Genomic DNA, 18,556 nt, shown 5'->3' on the forward strand with positions numbered 1-18,556 from the left:
TATGGTCCTGAAGCATTCAGAGGCAACTACTTTATCTCCAGCACTACCTCCTCTTTCGAGGTCTCATACTGAAGAATGTACCCAGATCATTCTTTTAGATTTCATTAAATAAAAAAAGTCCAAAAATGTTACCAAGCATGATCAGTAGCTATTTGAAACCACTACCTCAGCCATTTCTAGTCAATTATACATAATCCTTTCTAGCACTTGAACATATTTTTTATAAAAGCCAACCATCTATACAGCATTTCATTTTTAATGAAGGATTTGTTCCCGATCATCTTGAGAATCCTTTGCTGTGCTGGCCTCATCCTCAATGATATCTGCAAGGGGGCATGAAAGAATCTGAGACTCACATTGATTTTGAATAACTGAGAATGCGATTTGTTAATACCAGAAGTTTGCTTCTGTCTTGGCCACATGATAATATGAATTAGAGTTAGCCTCAAACTGACATTTTAGGGATTTGATTGCTACTCCCTTCAAAGATTTGTAGTAGAACTGATAAAAACAAAAAATAAAAACAAAAAACACCAGTTATTTTTCAAAGGAAATTTTCAAAAAGTTTTTTTCCCAAAAATGTGTAGTAAATATTTCAGTTTTTTTCATGGAAACGAAATGTTTTTGTATTGAAGAACTGTTTTCTGTTAAATAAATATTTTGTTTGTCAGCAAACAGTAGGGAAATTTCCATCAAGATGAAAATTTCCAAAAAAAGTATTTTGACCCCCACCCAAAAAAAGTTATCCAGCTCTAGGTCACATCTCTCCTTGAAAGTGCTCATCTCTGTTTTTTGCGATTGCTTTTCATTCTTTGCATTAGTGAAATACTTAAGCATGCTGCTTAGCATTTGCTCTGATATCTTGGTTGTTACAATTTCTTGGGACTACTTTTACCTGCGTTTCTGCCCCCCACATGACCTATTTATACAGCATCACAAGGACTATGGGAATTCCTCAGAGTCTAATACTTAAATCCTTTCTCTTCCCCCTTGACCAGGTCAAATATTTGGGAATTTAGCTTCTCTGACACACTGGGATAGATATTCTTTTAAACACTTGATATCCATTGATTTTAAAAATGAACTCAAACTGGATATTTTTAAAATAATTTTTTCCTTCTCCTGCAAAGTTTCCAATTTCTGAATTTTAAGGGATGACAGTTAATGCACTCAAGGTGCTCTACAATTACATCAGTTTCTTTAGTCCACAATATCGCAGGGTGGAAGCGCTGGAATAATTAACACAAAACCTCTATCCTGCTTTCAATATAACTTTTTATCAGCCTAAATTATCAAGTATTTATGTTGCTTATATACATTTATGCAGCTTATGTGGAAGCCTGGAATTTTTGCTTTTAACTCCTTTCTCTACCAGAAAATCAAGCATTAGAAGAAAGCGATTGCCAAGACTTCCTAACTTCCTCTGTCTGAACTGTGTTTGACTGAGAAATAATAATAAAGTGTCTAATACTCAGCCAGTTTACAAGAAAGCATTTTTGACAACCTTATTGTGAAATACTATTATAGAATGTGTTCTTTTAAATAATAAATAAGCTAATAGCCACATTTCAATAATGTTTACACCCACTCTGATGCTGTTTCTTTGCTTAATAATTTCATAAATTCTTTATATTCCACCATGTGTAAAATTAATAATCTCAGCTATGTAATCTTTACAAAGTTTCATAGCCTCTTGCGATTTAAAGGCTGTGACACTACGTTAAACCCTATAAAAACAGTGTATAGCATAAAATTGCTTTATAAAAGGTCAAACACTGACATGTGCTGCAATGTGTCATAAAAAAACTGATCTTGTACATGCTACATGGCTATTTTTCAAAGAAAAGTATTGATGAAAGTTATATTTAGTGTTAACCTCAAATGATGGGACATTGATGATTTATATCACTTACAAGAGACCATTGTAGTTAGAATCCACTGTTCATGCAAAATTATGACAGTTATCAGGGCATGCAAAAAGTTGCATAATAAATGGAATTTCTGAAAAAGAATGCTGTCACTTTTATGCAGGATTCAGCTGTTTTCATGAAAAGCAAAACCAGCTGGGTAATTTTAAATGCCCTGATGGGTTTTGATTCTTTAGGTGAACCTATCAATCTGTTATAAGATGTTTAGAAGGTGTCACGGGGTTCACTCACCACTAGGGCGCCTTCTCCTGGCTGCTCTGGGGATTAACTCTTTCTAATCCCAGCATCCCCTTCTGTGGGTCATCTGTGTGCCCTGCCACCTCTGTGATTCAGGATGCTCTCTCTTCAAGACTTGGCCCTCCAGCCAGGTCACTACAGTCCTCCCCTTCTAGGGTATCAGTACCCACTGTCTCAGACCTTCTTCCCATCCTCTGCCCAGACTGTGCCACATCAGCCAGTGGCTAGGAGAGGATCTCAGGCCCATGAGAATAATGGGAGTCTGCACACCAGACCTGAGGCAAAGATCATTCTGGACAATTCAAGTCTCTCCCTTGACCTTGGAGGGCTCTGGGCCTGGCCACTAAGGAGCAGAAGAATTCCGCCAAAGGAAACAGTACACTGCACGCACTCTTTCCACAGATCTTTGAGACACATTGAGTCTGCCTGAGACTAATACAGAATATTGATTTCTAGAGCTGCTCCAATTTGTTTATCTTTGCTATTTATGATGCCATAACCATGCAAGATCTACCAAAGAATGAATAATTTTCCCTGGATATAAATAAATTTCCTTAATATTTTTAGAGAGTTTAATATCAGCAAGAAAATTATTGGAAAGAAAATTAAAATTGAATAAGAAGCCTTCTAGAAGTATAAACATTCTATGAAACTTCAAACCAACACAAAAAAAAAAACAGATTGTATGGAACAAATGTGAAAAACAAAAGAAAACTCCACAAAACATCATGCATGGGTCATAAAGCTGAAACTGACATCCTTGATAAGTACAACAGACATCTTAAAAAGCCCATATGTGCAACATAATGGAGGGTAGAAATTTAGATCAATTGTCTTGTGGAAAGAATAGTCAACTTTAAAGATATGGGAATTAAAGAATCATTTTCAACATTAAGTGTCACCTCTGACCTGGGTAGAAATGACAAGGGAGAGGTTTAGTTAATCTCCAACTTCATTGGAACAGGAGTCTGAACGAACTGATGTCTGGGTGATATGATGCTTAGTCAGGCTGTAAACGTAACAGAAGATAGTGAATTTATACCACCTAATAATGTTTTTAATGGTTAAGAAAACAGGAAAAAGACATCTCAAGGAAATATGCACGGATTCCCCCATAAATTATTTAGTTAAAGAAAAACAACTTTCATGGGACTGTCAACTTCATCTGCATCTATATTTGTTTTTTCTAAAGTCTGTTTAGATAGCCAATGGCAACTTCTTAAAGACCAAAGATACAGAGAAATTATAAACCTTTCTACAGAATACATTTTACAGTATTGTACACATAGTTCCCTATTTTGTAAAACAAAGACTTCCTTCCTCTTACCTTTTGTCTGTCATATCTATTTAATTCTGAAGCACTACCCCTGTTTAAAAGTTAAGCACATGTGTAAGTGCTTTGCTGGATCAAGGAAATAGATTATAATCTTTTTAGGTCACAGACTGGCTTACTGTATGAATATACGTCTGTCATAGGGGGTCCTTGACTTAGACTACTAGATGTTACTGTAATACACAACAACCAACAACTGTCTGTAGTGACCGACAAAGTGGTTCATACGAAACAACAAACTCTACTTTTGGGTTTTAAAATAGTTGCATTAACTTCTTTTCTTGCTTTGTTGTATTTTCTGGCTTTGGCCATGCTAAAAAGTGGAAGACCAGATGCGGCAAGAAAACCTGTTCTCACAGCAACCAGAGCAAGCCTAGGAACAACTAAAAACCTTATAGGAATCTTATGAGACTTCAGCCTTCCAGTCCTGCTTTTGTGATATTTCCACAACAAAGATGCTGCATAAAATGTACAGAGCAAAACATTTGGAGACACATAGTTATGAGGTACTACAAGAAGTCAATGCTCATGATAAGATGCATATATTTCAACTCTACAGTGTTGATCTTTGGAAGTAAAAACACTCACAAAGATATGACTATGAAACTTGCAAGTTTCCATTAAACTCAGAAGGGATGCAACTGTTCCGCTCCTGTTCTCCTCATTTCAAAAGCTAATCGTACATAAATGCAATTGTCAAGGTGCAGAAAGCTTTTAAATTTTAATTTTTAAAACAGAACGGCAATTACTAATCTACGTAGTTATTGCTTATTTTGCAATTGGCTGTAAATGAGGTAATTTTATAAAATTAGCATAACACTTTAATACATAAAAAGATGCTTACAGTGTTTCAAAAGTTACATCCAATTCCCTGAAAAATATTTTAATAGGAGGCCATAGAACTTTGAATCAAGCATGTGGCATTCTACCAATCAAGAAATTTTAAAGAAAATTATTAGTATAAAACTTATCCTTTATTTAAGTAGCTCTTACCAGGCCATAGTGCTCTGTTTCAGCTTTCCAGAATTGCAACATGATTGTAACTCTTCCAGCAGTAAAAGCTGGATATTGCCAGAGTGTGGCCTGTAAATAGTTCATGCTTAATTAATTCCTTGTATTTTTTGTTTCCCTGAAGAACAACTCAGAAGAACATTCCTTTAAGAGAGAAGAGTTTTAATTTAGAAACTCATGCAAATTCTATTTTAATTCTTGTGCAAACCATTTATCTCAGAAAACTGTAATGGTATCATGAACGCCACATGGTAGCGTGAAAAATCAGTTTTCTAAAGTTTTAATGTAATAAATGAAGACTTCCTGGTGTTTATAAAAAAAAAAAGAAAAGATCTACAATGGGCCTATCAACAGTGTTCAGTGCCTCACCAACTTCAGTTTTATACATTATGACTTTGCTTTGCATTAAAAGCAAAGCGCTTTTACTGGTTGTTTGCATCACTTTGCAATGGCATTTTCTGGGCAATGTGCTAAAGTGGCTCCATTCTTCCCATCAGTAGTTGTGGGCCAGGGAATACAGAATTTGGGTGTTTACTGCATATAGAGTACATTCCAGTAGCAGCCTACAACAGAAGCTACTGATCAATGCACTTCCAATCTGGCTGGGCCCATGCTTCCCAGCTAGGTGGGGAGGGCTGAGCCTATTTAAACATCCCTCATCACCATCCACTGCCAGAGACTCCACTGGCATGTTTGGATAGCTAAAGGAATCTGCTGAACTTTGCGTCTGGGGTTTGAGCTGTGTTTTAATATTTGGAATACAAGATGATTCAGAGGTAGATTGCACAGTGTATTTTCCTTGCACATGGGAGCAAAAGCTCCACAGGTGTTGGGAATATAAGGATTCTCCATCTAGCACACCTTGCTGGAGAAGTGCCTCCTGATGACGGTTATGAAGCTCTTGTGGAGGTTGCAGAGCTGCCTCTTCTTAAATTTCTTTGTACAAATCAAAAATATATCGGGAGGACCAGGTCCTCTAGTCTTCACTTGGGCCAAATTCCATTTATGAAAGCAATGGAAATTGTTTGTGTTGGAAGTATAGGATTTGAGCTAACAATAGGTGACAACATGAGCACATTTAAAATCAATGTCAGTTTTGTTATTGACACCTATAAGAACAGGAGTTGGCTCTTTATCAACACAGCAGGGCTGAACTGTGATTTGGACTACGGATTCCCAATCTCACCTTTACTCAGGCTATTTAGATTTTGGAACTGGACACACACAAGTATTAGCAGTGATGTGACTAAGTTCTCTTTCTTCCAGGTAGATAGGGAGGCAAATAGTGGGCAAGGGAATGGCTGGAACTTGAACTCCATTCCTACTTGCTGGCCAACAAGCTGAGCCAGTTGCTAAAGCAGGCTGTAAACTGCACTGTCCCCAAAGACATTGCGTCTCAATCTCCGAATCACAGTGTCGCCCAGTGCTCCTGGTGTGCTGCTATTTATGAACCATCCTTTGTACAAGGCTATGCTTAAAAGTCCATTTAATTCTAGTGCAGCATGACTGCCACCTGTTCCTTGAAAATCACTACACTACTTGCTATCAGCTGATTACTTTGTAGAGCACTTTGGCACATAATTATGAAAGACGCTCTATGAAATCAAATATGATTTTATCCTCTTGATATTAGCAATAATATCAAATAGAGACATAGAATATAATGGAGTAGAAATTTCACTCATTTTTATTAATGAACAATCAATTTTTCTTGGTCAGATAGCACCCTTATTGATTTGCCTCTAGTGTTCTTGGCAAGATAAATTGTTTTAACTGAAATGAACGTTAGGAAGATTGTTTTAATTTGTTGATTATGCAGTTGATAGGGGAAGATAAAGATTAGCTAGCCTATTGTTGGAAAGAGAAGTAAACACACATCTTAAGTTCCCTTTTATGTTTTGCTTTTGATTGTTCAAATTTTGGCAATAATAAAAGTTAAGGAATTTTCAACAGCAACACACACATGCTCACTCTCTCAATTGGCCATATCATCATCATCTGATTTTAGTCAGATTAGCTCCATTGCCTTTACAGCGATGTCAGTTTACATCGCATTAGGATTGGCTGTCACAGATTCTGGTCTATGCCCCAGCCTTGTCACCAGTTTCCTGGGAATGACCTGTTTAGTATGCCAAGCCCCAAGGACCTACACACTTCCCCAGGGGCCTCGAAGACTGAGCCTTTGACACCAGCATCCTGTGTCTCTTCATGGCTCCCTGCAGCAAATCTAGCCAAGCCAGAGTCCTGCAGGAGGCTTGTACTGTAATCCTTCAGAGTGCAATGCTCTCAGTGGGTATTTAGAATGACACAGTCAGCCTTTTAAAAACAAGATGACCATTTATCGTTCATCTGGTGCACAGAATCTAGAAGTCTCTTTGGACCCTGGGCCTTATTTTTCCATCCTAATCCCAAAAATTGTCCTGACCAGAGATGGCCAGAGAAGGGGCCAGGTGACATCACCACCTTAACCCCAAATGCAACCTACGATGACAGACTCTCTCTCTCTCAAAGTCACACTGTGTCTTTTTCTTCCCTACCTTCTTTCTTTTCTCTCCTCTCTCTCTCTTTCTGCCTTTTGTTTAATAAATGTCTGTCTTAGCCAGCCAAGACTATATTTTGCAAAACTGTTGTGAGCCTGTGACCAAAAGAGGCATCTAAAATATAGTGACTTAAACAGCTTGATACTGGTACAAATTTGCTAGATCTCGGAGTGGCTGATAAGACTGTGTGCCATGCCTCTGTTTTCAGCAGTGAGGATGCAAGTGAAAGTCAACTCCAGAGAGCTGCATTTTCTATCTTTGCTGTTTTTTTCTCTTCCCTTTTGTGTATGTGCGAAACAGGATCAGACTTGAACAGGAGAAGCAATGACTGCTGAAGCCCCTTTCAACTAAATCCTCTTTTCCCCAAAAAGCACAGTTATCATCATCATCTTTAATACAATCTAAGAGATGTCAAACAAGGCCCCCCCCCTTCTGAAACCTCTCTCCAGGAAAAGGGAACAAGGGATGTTGTTAAAATGAAAGCCTGATTTAATACTTAACATTTCAAATGTTTTAACTGTTTTCCTTCTTTTCTGTGTCTTTAATAAAAGACTAAAATGATTTTTAATGGTGTGTTTGCCATGGTACTAAGCAGTTTGAGGCCTCTGTATACCAAACCCCAAAACTTGTTTAAAACTCTAATGTTGAACAGTGGCTCTGTTAGGTTAACACTTTTGACTCTTTGGGCCCATTTATTCCATCTAAATTAATATAATAGGACTGGACAACTCCAGTGACTGGTAAAGGATATAACTTATCACTTTATGTCCTAGATACATAGAAGCCTAGATTTGTGAAGACCAAAGGCACATTAAGAACAGGCAGATAATGTTCATACAGTTTTTAGTAATCCAACTCAGCCCAGGACTGACAAAGTCATTGCCACGTACCAGCTATTTGATGGTTTCACTTCAATTTAGTTAACAGGTTTACAGATCGCCAGGACATCCACAATTAGCTCTTTTGTTAGTATTCTCAGTAAGCAGCTCTAGGAAGAACTTTCCAGAATATGCAGACTCACCTCGGAATGTGACCCCTCTGCAATTCAGGGTCCGTGAGGCCTGTCAGAGCAGCATGAGAAGCTTGAACTGATACAGCCTATGTTTTATTTCTTCCAGAGCTAGAGATGGACTTTGGTCTATAGGGCTGTCTATTCAGTGTCCTTAATTCACACAAAATGCACTTTTTAAAAATAAAAACATTCCTTATTCATTTTGCTAGGAATATCAGATTCCAGTGGCAATACTTTCAGGGCCTCTACACAACATTTTACACCCTTGCATTAGTTGGAATTATCTGAAGTACATGTCAATGGGCAGTACTTACATTGCCACCATCATCCCCTCAAGCTGTGAGACCTTCCCAATTACAACAACCCCATTTCAAAGGCATTTTCAAGATTTATAGCGGATTCTTCAAATTTATCTGAAATTTATTCTTGATCAGTGCCATATTTTCATGGCTCCAGTTTTATTGCTGGCAGTGGATACACTAAAGTCACCAGTGCCAAGACTTTAATAGGTTATCATTTAGGCCTGAAAACAATTTATCTTCTTTTGGTCATTTCTTAATCTCTTTCTTTATTTTCTGCCTTAACTGAGAAACATTACTCTTCTGTAATCAACTGTAAAGAAATCCTTGTCTGTGCAAGTCATGTTAATAAAAGGGATGAAGTGGAAGGACATCCTATTGTTGTAAAGCAATGTTTTCAAACACTTTTTGGACATTAAGACCAATATCTATGAAGACTTATGCTTCAATTACACTTGATTTTCATATTAATCAATCTTTAAAGCCTTTTAGCATACATCACCCATACACAACTAGTTTTCATCAAAACTGGGAAATCATTTCCTGTGGTGGCAATAGCCCAATGCAATATTTACTGAGCTCTCCAGGGGGAAGCTTTCACAAGTCAACAATGCACTGTTCATGAAAGTGACTACTGCCAACATAAAGTCATTACAATGAACTACAAAATTACAGACACATTATATTGAGCATGAGGCTATCTGGTATTGCTTTATGAAATATGCTTGTAATGTTTTCAATGTCCTATTTTGATTTTATAGAAAATTACAGAAATAAATATGTCCTTAAAACATATTGCAGGTCAGGAAGAGATTTAAGCACAATTCCTCATTGCCAAGGAAATTTCAATGACTAAGTTGCTTTTCAGAGAGGAGTAAAAATAGCACAAGATAAGACTCAGACCACTTAATAGCAATGGACACGAGTGTATATGACAAATTGCATATATCAGTGGATCTTGGTCTATGCTTACCATGAACAAACTTACTTTTTCAACCCTATGTAACATTTCTGACAGACATTTTTATTTAAATCTTTATTCAAACCCACCGTGGGATAATTCCACCAAGACACTGGAATATACATTCCTTTGTAATGAATACTGTGCACAATTTGCTCCTGTCTAGCCACACAGAGCATATTCTCAGCAATGATATAAATCCAAACGAGGTTAGTATTGATAGACAGGGCCATTGAAATATTCACACTTCAGGGAAGAAATATTTAGAAAATAGAAAAACCTATGGACTCACGTTTCTCTTAGGATTACCATCTTTATTTCTTGCAAGTATCCCTACATATAGTTTTGTCCATTGGTTGATCATCATTTCTAGACTTAATGAATGGCAAATCTGTCCCAAGAAGTTTGATACTTGTCTGTAGTCTGGTCCAATTAGTCTTCTCTGAGGTGGATATTAATGTTCACAATTTATATGAATTCATGTTCTTCAACCCTTACAGCATTAATACTTTGCATCATTATTTACATCATCCTACTTAATTATATTATTTTTGGTTTTCAAATACTGTATGGTTATTCTTTCAAAATATTCACTTTTAACTTGTAGGACACTGGTTAAAACTCCATTAATTTAAGACCTTGAAAATAAGCCAGTTCCCTAAGGGGAACCCTTAAGCCATTTTCATCAAGACCTTATAATTTGTACTAAGTCACAGTGGTGAACATTAAGGAATCACTTCCTTTATCATTTGTACAAAGCCATGGATCTGTTGAAATTTAACAGGTAAACTAATCTCTTCTGGGTGAGAATCACTGAACACAAAATTAAAGGGACAAAACTGAAGGAAAGTAATGAGAGTAACACAAGGCTTCCTCCTGAGTGTCCCGTTCCCCTTGGCTGGAATACTTCATTCGTTATGTCCTCATTTAAAGATAAATAAATAAGGCAACTTCATACCTTCAATGTGAAATTTATTCCTTTAAAAAGATACATGAACAGCAGAATATCTGACCATCTGTCTATTTCATATACAGAGGTTTAAGGAGGAGATTAAGGCCTCCAAGGCCAGATCTCAGAAGGGCTCCCAAGGCCTAAGTTAGGGAACTCCCTTCCAGTCAAGAGCCTATTCCACCAGGAGTAGTTGTTTTATGAGGCGGGTGGGAGGGAAGATCTCCTCCCTCCTGAAGCTCTCCAAGTCACCTTATCAGATATGTCTTTCCACTACAGGAAGCATTGACAGAGGTTTGCATTTTAGTAGGCAGGTCCTGCATACTCTGCTCTAAATAGCTTTAGTAAATTTTTACTTACATCTTTCTGCTCATCAGGTCCATGCTGCTTTTGGAACTCTTGCTTCTCTGGACTGACCCACGAGATACAGGAGAAAGAGGTTTATTAGATTACAGTGTTAATGCATTAATAGATCAATCCTGACAGTCCATATTGTCACGTCTCACCTGAAGGGCTTGGGACATCATTCCCCTCTTAAGGCTTCTTCAGAATTTAGGACTTAAGGCCAGATCTTCAGCTGATATAAATTAGTGTAGCTCTACTGAAGTAAATCAGGCTCCTATATTTACCTCAGCTGAAGTTCTGACCCTAAGATTATAAGAGGTTACACAGCTCTCCTCTGACCTGTTCTTCAGCAGTTCTTTCACTCGCCTACAGGATTCTGTCCTGAATTCTTTCTTGCTTTTGCTCCATTATTTCTGACCTTAAGTCCCTCTATTCCCCTCAATACTTCATCCCTGCATGAGCCATCCACTCCGGTTTAGCTGTTGACTCTGCTGAAGATTCCCAAGTAAACTTGTTTATTACAGTAGAGTTATCTATTGGCAGCTAGCAACCTACTCACTGAATTAGACCTTCTCTTCACAAATGATGCCCCATACCTTTTATTACAAATTTGTTAGTCACAAAGCACTTTAAACAAATTTATTTAATAAAAGGAATGCTTATCAATTACTCATCACTGTAGTAACTCATTTTTATATTACTATTGGGAATCTTCTCCTGTAGACTCTTTCCAAATCCATTTGGTCCTCTGTAGAGCATCTCTGGAAACACATCTTTTCCTTTCCATCCCCAGTGCTACGATCTCTGCCCATGCTTTGATTATATCTTGCCTTGACTATTACAGATTCCAGCCTTCTGACTATTGCACTCTCACTTTGCACCCTTCCAAAGTATTCAAACTTCTGATGCTTTTAAAAGCTTCCTCTCTTGTGTTTTAGACACTGTCTTCCCCTTCTTTGAACCCCTTCTCTGGCTTCCAGATCTGTTTCAAGCTTCTTGTCATCCCCTTCAGAGCTCCACACAGTTACAAACCCCACTCATGTCCTTCATTCACCCCAAACATCTCAATTGAAGCGATCTGGATTTTAACTGCTGATAAGTATATATGAAGAAGAGGTGCTTTCTCCTCTTTGGCATTTAACTGAAAGCTTCATTAGGATTGCTGGAAACCATGCAACAAAACCCCAGTGTAATTGAAGATAAAGAGAAAACAGAATTTTTATTTAGAAATAAAGATTGAAATTACAATTGAAATAGTCAGAGAACTCAGGTCATCAGACTATTAGGTTAAGTAAAAAACAAATACATAAATATACAATTCATGGTTAGAATGGTATATAAAATGTAAACAAGCTTCTGTGAAGGTCTAAATGTTAACTATGTTGTATCTACCAGTGCTCTTACTGTAATGAGCTGGTGCCCTTTGAATATGCTCCTTCTTATGTTCTTCCTTATTTTCAGCATTTAAGGGATAACATATTATTAGTTGATCTGTTAATGTAAGAAGAACATTGGTGCTAATTACATGAAAAATGGTAACTCATTGGAAAATAAGATACTAAAGTCAGTGTTCATTTCACACTCCCAGCACATTCCAGGTTGGCATCTCTTGAGGAGCAATTAGTTTTGTCAGGGCAACTGAATTCAAAACACATAGAGATGTCATTTCCTCTACATTAAGAATCACAATTACTAAAGAAAGTACAGCAAGTTGTCACAAACTATCCAATTACTGCAACAGCATTCCTTTTCTCTGAAAGCTCAGGGTAAGGGTTTCACAACATTAAGGCAGCAAAAGAAAATATTATATTGCCTCTTAAAAAGGGAGCCAAAACGGCATCTCTGTAATACTGATTGGTTTTATAGTCATGTAACAACTGTTAAAATAATAATACAAGCATTTATTTATTCAATGCAAAAATTGCCATCAGATTAAAAACAATCAACGGCTAAAGCTTTATATTATATTTTGCCTTTAACAAGCACATTAATAGTAATGACAAGTAGGACAACAAATGTCTTTGTCACACTAAGTTATTAACAAGCTTTGCATTGTAATTATAATACAGCAGTAGTGTGTCTTAGTGAGGGATAGTTTCCCACCACAGGAAACTTCCTGTAAGAATTCTATTCTTTTTGGTAGGTGTTTATGAAAAAATAAACTCATTTAGATGCCCAGATAGTTCCAATATACCGTCTAGCCAGATAAAGAAAACCTGGAAGTATCTCCATGGTACCTGGGTGCTGATTATTAACCATCCCTGATGTTGTCTATACTTCCTTATACAATAATTCTATTTAAATAGAGAATGAAGTATATTTCCAAGACATTGGGCCAGGTCAGCACTTAACCCCCATTACTTTCAAATAAGTCAGCTGAAGAAATTAGTAATGGAGCATCAACAACGCAGTTTAAAATTGTAAAATGAGAATCCCTTCATAGTAAGAAAAGACCTCTTCAAAACATTTTCACCACAAAACCTGAAGGAATGTTTTCAGCATGAAAGACAATAAAAAAGCAATTGGGTTTCTTACTAACTCTTCACAGGTCTGGAAAGCTTCTGATGAAATCTCTCTCATAATAGGTATGATGCTTTAAGCAGGAATTTTCTTACTCATTTGTGGTTTCATGAAGGTTCATAACAAAAAGTATAGGCTAAAAGATCTTAAGTATGTCACTGGGAGGCAGGCACCCAGGTTATAGTGTGAGTGTACTGCAGTGAGAGTGATTTCAGGTAAAACAATAAAGCTGCCGTACTATTTTCCATCTGTACAATGAGAAAAAAAACGCACCTACGTTCCAGAAACATTGCGAGTCCTACCGTGATTACACTTGTTTCTAATTTCTAATTCTTTGGAAACTTTTGCTGTTTCTTCTGGTGTTCCCTTTTACAACACAGAAATGGTCATATCTTCCAATCCAGCAGAAATACAACATTCATTAAATGCTTCTGGGTCTCTATCTGGCTGAATATTCCACTTGGCACCATGATGCCATTGCAGGTCGGCATTTCTAAGGTGGTGGCTATTTACTTGAACTTTCATTTCACAATATTTAATTAAATTGCGTGGACGTCACACAGAACCATAAGGCCAGCAGGGAGTAGAGGCAAAATGAGAATTGTTCTTTTCTTTTTCACCTTTGGAAATAATTCCATTATCATCAAATCCATTTCTTAGTGGAAATGGTTACTTATTTTTCAGGCTGAGGTTTTCCGCTAGGCTGCACACAAACACAGCAGCAAAGACCTAGTTAGTAGTCCTTCCTCACCATGTCTGTGATAGACACTGAAGTATCAGTAACTTAATGCCTGAGAGATGGTTAAAGAGGCTAAGTAGCACAAGTGATCCCTCTTATGAAAATCCAAGGCCCTGATCTGCAATACATCATGCAGAAAATCATGTGGGCAAACCACTATACCAGCACAGTCTCAGTAAAGATAGTGAGCTCCTTGCATAATTGTGGTTTAAATGCATTCCACATAAAGAAGCAGTGTAATATTCCACTGGGTATGTCTGTACTGTTGAACAGCTGTGACCTCTCAGTTCTCCAACCTGAGGTGTTTCTTACATTGCTTTGCTATAAGAACATCTATTCCTGGCCTGGTCTCACACAGCCTCTAGCATGTAAAATCACTCCCAGCTACAAAATATTGAGTGCTACTAGTTAGCCACTCATGAATTAAACTGCAGAGCAACACCACCAAATAACCAGTTCCAGATTTCCCCCCAGAAATATGCATCTTGTACTGCTCAGTACCCTCCTGAACAGCACAAGATCATAGAAGATCCATCATTTTGTCAAAGGAAAATGATGTGCACCAACCTTCTTATCCCAAATGGAGTTTCCCTACACACTTTAATCCAAACACTGGTTCAAATAAAACAAGAAGGTAAGTTTATTAACTACAGCAAGATAGATTTTAAGTGATTACAAGTAATGATGCATAAAAGTCAGGACTGGTTACTAAAGAAATAAAAGGTTAAGAGCAAAACTTAAAAAGCTAAGTGAATTTAAAAGCAAAAAGGTTTTGTCTCACCATATGTTTACAGCAGTCCATAGTGGCTGAAAAACCTTCCAGCCAGGACCACCCCTGGCCCAGTTCAGTGATTCTTTGTCTTTCGGGGTTGTAACTGCTGTGAGTAGAGATGGGGGACAGAAAATTAATTTGGACGCCACTGTCACTCATTCTTTTACCACCCTTCCTTCTTTGATTACCCCCAGTTGGGGTGCAGGAAACAAGTAGTTTGTTGTGGATTTGAGATCTGAACCATCCCTGTGATGGAATATACATTTTTTATTCACATCTTCCCCCTGCCACAGAATAGCTGCTTATGCAGGTTAATGCCTTTTAACACCTGGATGGGTGTCGGTCTGTCCTTTGTTACTGAGACCTGGTCTACACTTACCTGGCAATTCGGCGGCTGTCGACGGGAGTTACGCAATTTACGCAGAGTAGCTTGCGTAACTCCTGTCGACTACTGTGCTTCTCTTCTGAGTGGCGTCTTCACTGCCCTGCTCAATTGATCCAGATAGGTCAATATGATGGCGACGATATAGACATACCCTGAAAAACTGGTTTGGGCCAGCTTTTCTGACCCTTGGAGTATGCATAACAATGTTATATAATAGAATCTTGTAGCTTTACAAACAATGCTGTCACACATTTTTTACCACGACAACAATATTCAGCAGATGTTGCCATTTCAAATAACACCTCTCAAGGCATACTTTATATAAAATTTGTCAGAGTCTTGTAAAAGTGGTGAACAATGGCATAGACTGTCACAGGCAGCATTAAGGGTCTGTACTAAACCTAAAGTGAAGGGATGCAGAAGCAGCATAGTTTTTCAACACTGTTCACCTTCTAGCCAGAAATTCTACTGCTAAATGTCAGAACTGAAGTTCCCATCAGGTGGTCAAATGCCACTGCCCTCGTTTGCCAAAACTGGACCATACAGCCGGTCAGGAACTTTTCTACTAACTGCTTTTCAACACAAATAATGCCAATTTGATTAAATCGAAACTGGGCCAAGATTTGATGAACCTCTCAACCTGAAACATTTTTGGGGAAAAAAAGTTGTTGAAACACCTCATTTCAATATTTTTGAACTGGAGTTATTGTTTCTTTCAAGTCAAAATGAAAAGTCATTTTGAGACATTAGTAACTGTACACTAAAAAGTTTAGAAAAAAAGACCTCAATTTTTTTTCCAGAGTTTTGGATACAGAACATTTACCATTTCAACTTTTTGTCCTGGTTTAAAGCAAGAACTTTTTTTTTTGATATCTCAGACATTTTTGTGGGATGGGAAAACTGTTTCTTGCTCAGCTCTAAGCAATAGTTCTGTGCCAGCTACAAAAAGTTTAAAGTTGATGAGAGTGACACAGGTAATACTGAACAGGGGAATATATTGTATTAGGACCCAATCTAGTGCTCATTCTAGTCAACTGAAAGGCTCCCATCTGACTTGAATGGATGCTGGATCAGGCTCATTAGTCTAAGAAAGTATTTCTGCCAAGAAAGTAGGGGCTGACAGTCTGCTTTACTTGTTTAAATTCCCCTTGCTACAGTGTACACATACATAGTGAGAATTTCATGACTCTCTATGGTCCTCATCACCATATATAAGTAGATAGAATGGAAAGCAAGCAACTCAGTAGCAATGACAATGTTTATAAAACCCAATTTCTTCCCTTCACATTTTAACCAGGGTTTAAGAGCACACAAGCTAAATAAATGCAAGAGATAGGTAGCAATTTCATTGCACTCCTCGATAATCCGGTAGTAAATATCTTTCAACTGCACGAGTCATTACCTCTACTAATAAAACTTTTACAATGAAGTTTTCTTCTGTTCATAGGATTTTAAGTACCACATCACAGGGGAATCAAATGCATTGCATATTTAGAAGAGTTAAAATATTTATGCCAGATCTCTCTCTCTCATCTCATCAAACATCTCATAATGTAAACTACAGTGGTATAATCATGAATATTTATATATCGTTCAGCTGGGGAAATTGATGTAAATTAAACAACTTTAAATGCTGGTAATATTTGCTTAGAACCCATCTCTTTATAAAACTATTCCTAATGTGGTGTTAGTTACTTCAGCATGACCTCCTGGAGATAGCAGTGATGTTGTTACATGTCAACAGAACTATTTGTATTGTCCCATTATTTGACATCTGAAGCCTGGTAGCTTATTTGCAAATAAAGTTAGTTAGTTAAAGGCCTTAAGAAGAACAACTGGCACGCACAAGGACATTAGCAACGAAAGAGAACACAATCATGGTTATCTTGAAAAGCACTGGCTATTAGAAATGTAGAAAAAGGTAAAAAATATCCAGACATTCCAAATAGCTGTGAAACTATTTTTTAGGCAGCCAAAATAAATACTGCAGTGTTTTGTCTCAGAACAACATTGGCATGATTTCCAAGGCCTTCACAGAAAATCTGCATTTTCAGTCATTTTTAGACACTGGGAGTTGTATGTCATTCTTAAAATATAACAAGTCACTAAAATAGTGAGTGACTTACACCAGAGGCATGCAGAGTTGATGTGTACAGGTCAGAGAGCACCCGCCCATGCCTCTGCGTGGTTGTGTGTATGCATCTGAAATTCTCTTTTCAGCTGCGGAATTAAACCTCATGGGAGGAAAGCTTTACATCCCAGCCAAGGTTCATAGAAACACTTTTATTGCTGTGGCAGCCACAATGCTGACCACTGTGTCTCAATATTGCTACAACCCAGGCAATGAAGAGTGATCCATGGCTCTTTCAGCACTGTAAGCAGAGCAAAGTCTCATCACCATGAAGGTGATTGAACCCATTGCACTTGAGCAGGATCACCATATTTTGCTACTTTACAGTACAACGGGCCCTATATGCCCCTGGGAACAGAACAGCCAGTTCCTTGCCAATGTGTTTATAGCAGTAAAGAGAGAGACCTAGTATAGCAAGATTCTACTGCAGGTCCCCAACGTGCATTCTGTGTTTGATCCCTGTGTAAGTCTTTCACAGAAATTGTTATCAAAGGGAATTCCACAGCAGATGTACACTACTGTTGGAAACAGAATACAGGATAATTTGGCTGGAAGGCATCTTGACTCAGTGAGTGGCAAAGACATGGATGAAAACCTGAGGCAAGTGAAATGATCCTTGAATTCGTACTGTTCTACAAGTTGCTGAGGGGGAAATCCTGTCCCATCTTCTCTGGCTGTTTAGAGACTGAACACAGAGGAAGAGATGTGGTTCCACGGTCTTGAAGCAACAAAAGTACATGGAGCGCACTGTGCAATATGTTTCTTTTGCCCTAACCACAAGTTGTTTAGGGGGATGGGAGAAGACAAGGGAGGACCAGGGGAGGAATAAGAGGGCTGTGAGCCAAACTCCCCTGCAGCAGGATATTTAACAGTCATGAAATCTGCTGATGCCCTTGTACTACAGCTGTGGCTGACACCAGCTCTGTTCTTGCTCCTTAGCCTGAGGTGAAGAATTACTTGCTGGACTCTGAAAACGCAAGTTTTGCTATAGTCTGCTTATAATTATTTGGCCCTTAAGGACAAGACATTCTTCTTCACCACACAGTAGTCTGTCTTTAAGTGATCAGGGATCAAAGAAATGAGCCACTTTACATTCTGTTTTTTTAAATGGAGCGGGAAGGGAGGTTAGATATTCTGGGGACCCACTCAGTTTGGTCTGATTTGCTGCTCATAAGCCCCTGTGGCCTAGGTGATACAATTTCTATTTCTAAAACTTATCAGTGCCACAGCAAGTGTCATCCATAAGGGGTCACTCCAGAAGCCGAGCAAAACTCCTGTGCAGCAAGCCTCAGTACCTGGCAACCCAGGGAGCAAGGGATAAACTCTTATCTAGCGCAGGCTGAAAGTTGTTCATTAAAATGTTTTCAGCAAACCAAGTTCACTAAAAAGTTTAT

General features: G+C 38.0%; 1 protein-coding gene across 1 annotated transcript in view; it reads right to left on the reverse strand.

Annotated features, from left to right (window-relative positions):
* Positions 1-387: 387 nt before the first annotated feature.
* LOC137153867 (uncharacterized) overlaps positions 388-18,556 on the reverse strand; it is a 125,854-nt gene continuing 107,685 nt past the window's right edge. Inside the window, exons 4-6 of the mRNA XM_067549682.1 lie at positions 10,631-10,682; positions 9,614-9,763; positions 388-501 (exon numbers count right to left, since the gene is read on the reverse strand). Of these exons, the coding sequence (XP_067405783.1) occupies positions 388-501; positions 9,614-9,763; positions 10,631-10,682 (316 nt within the window). The remainder of the gene's footprint in view (positions 502-9,613; positions 9,764-10,630; positions 10,683-18,556) is intronic.

The sequence above is a fragment of the Emydura macquarii genome, unplaced genomic scaffold (assembly GCF_026122565.2).
Source record: "Emydura macquarii macquarii isolate MOO-44397 ecotype Brisbane River unplaced genomic scaffold, CSIRO-AGI_Emac_v2 contig_1253, whole genome shotgun sequence".
Lineage (NCBI taxonomy): Eukaryota > Metazoa > Chordata > Testudines > Chelidae > Emydura > Emydura macquarii.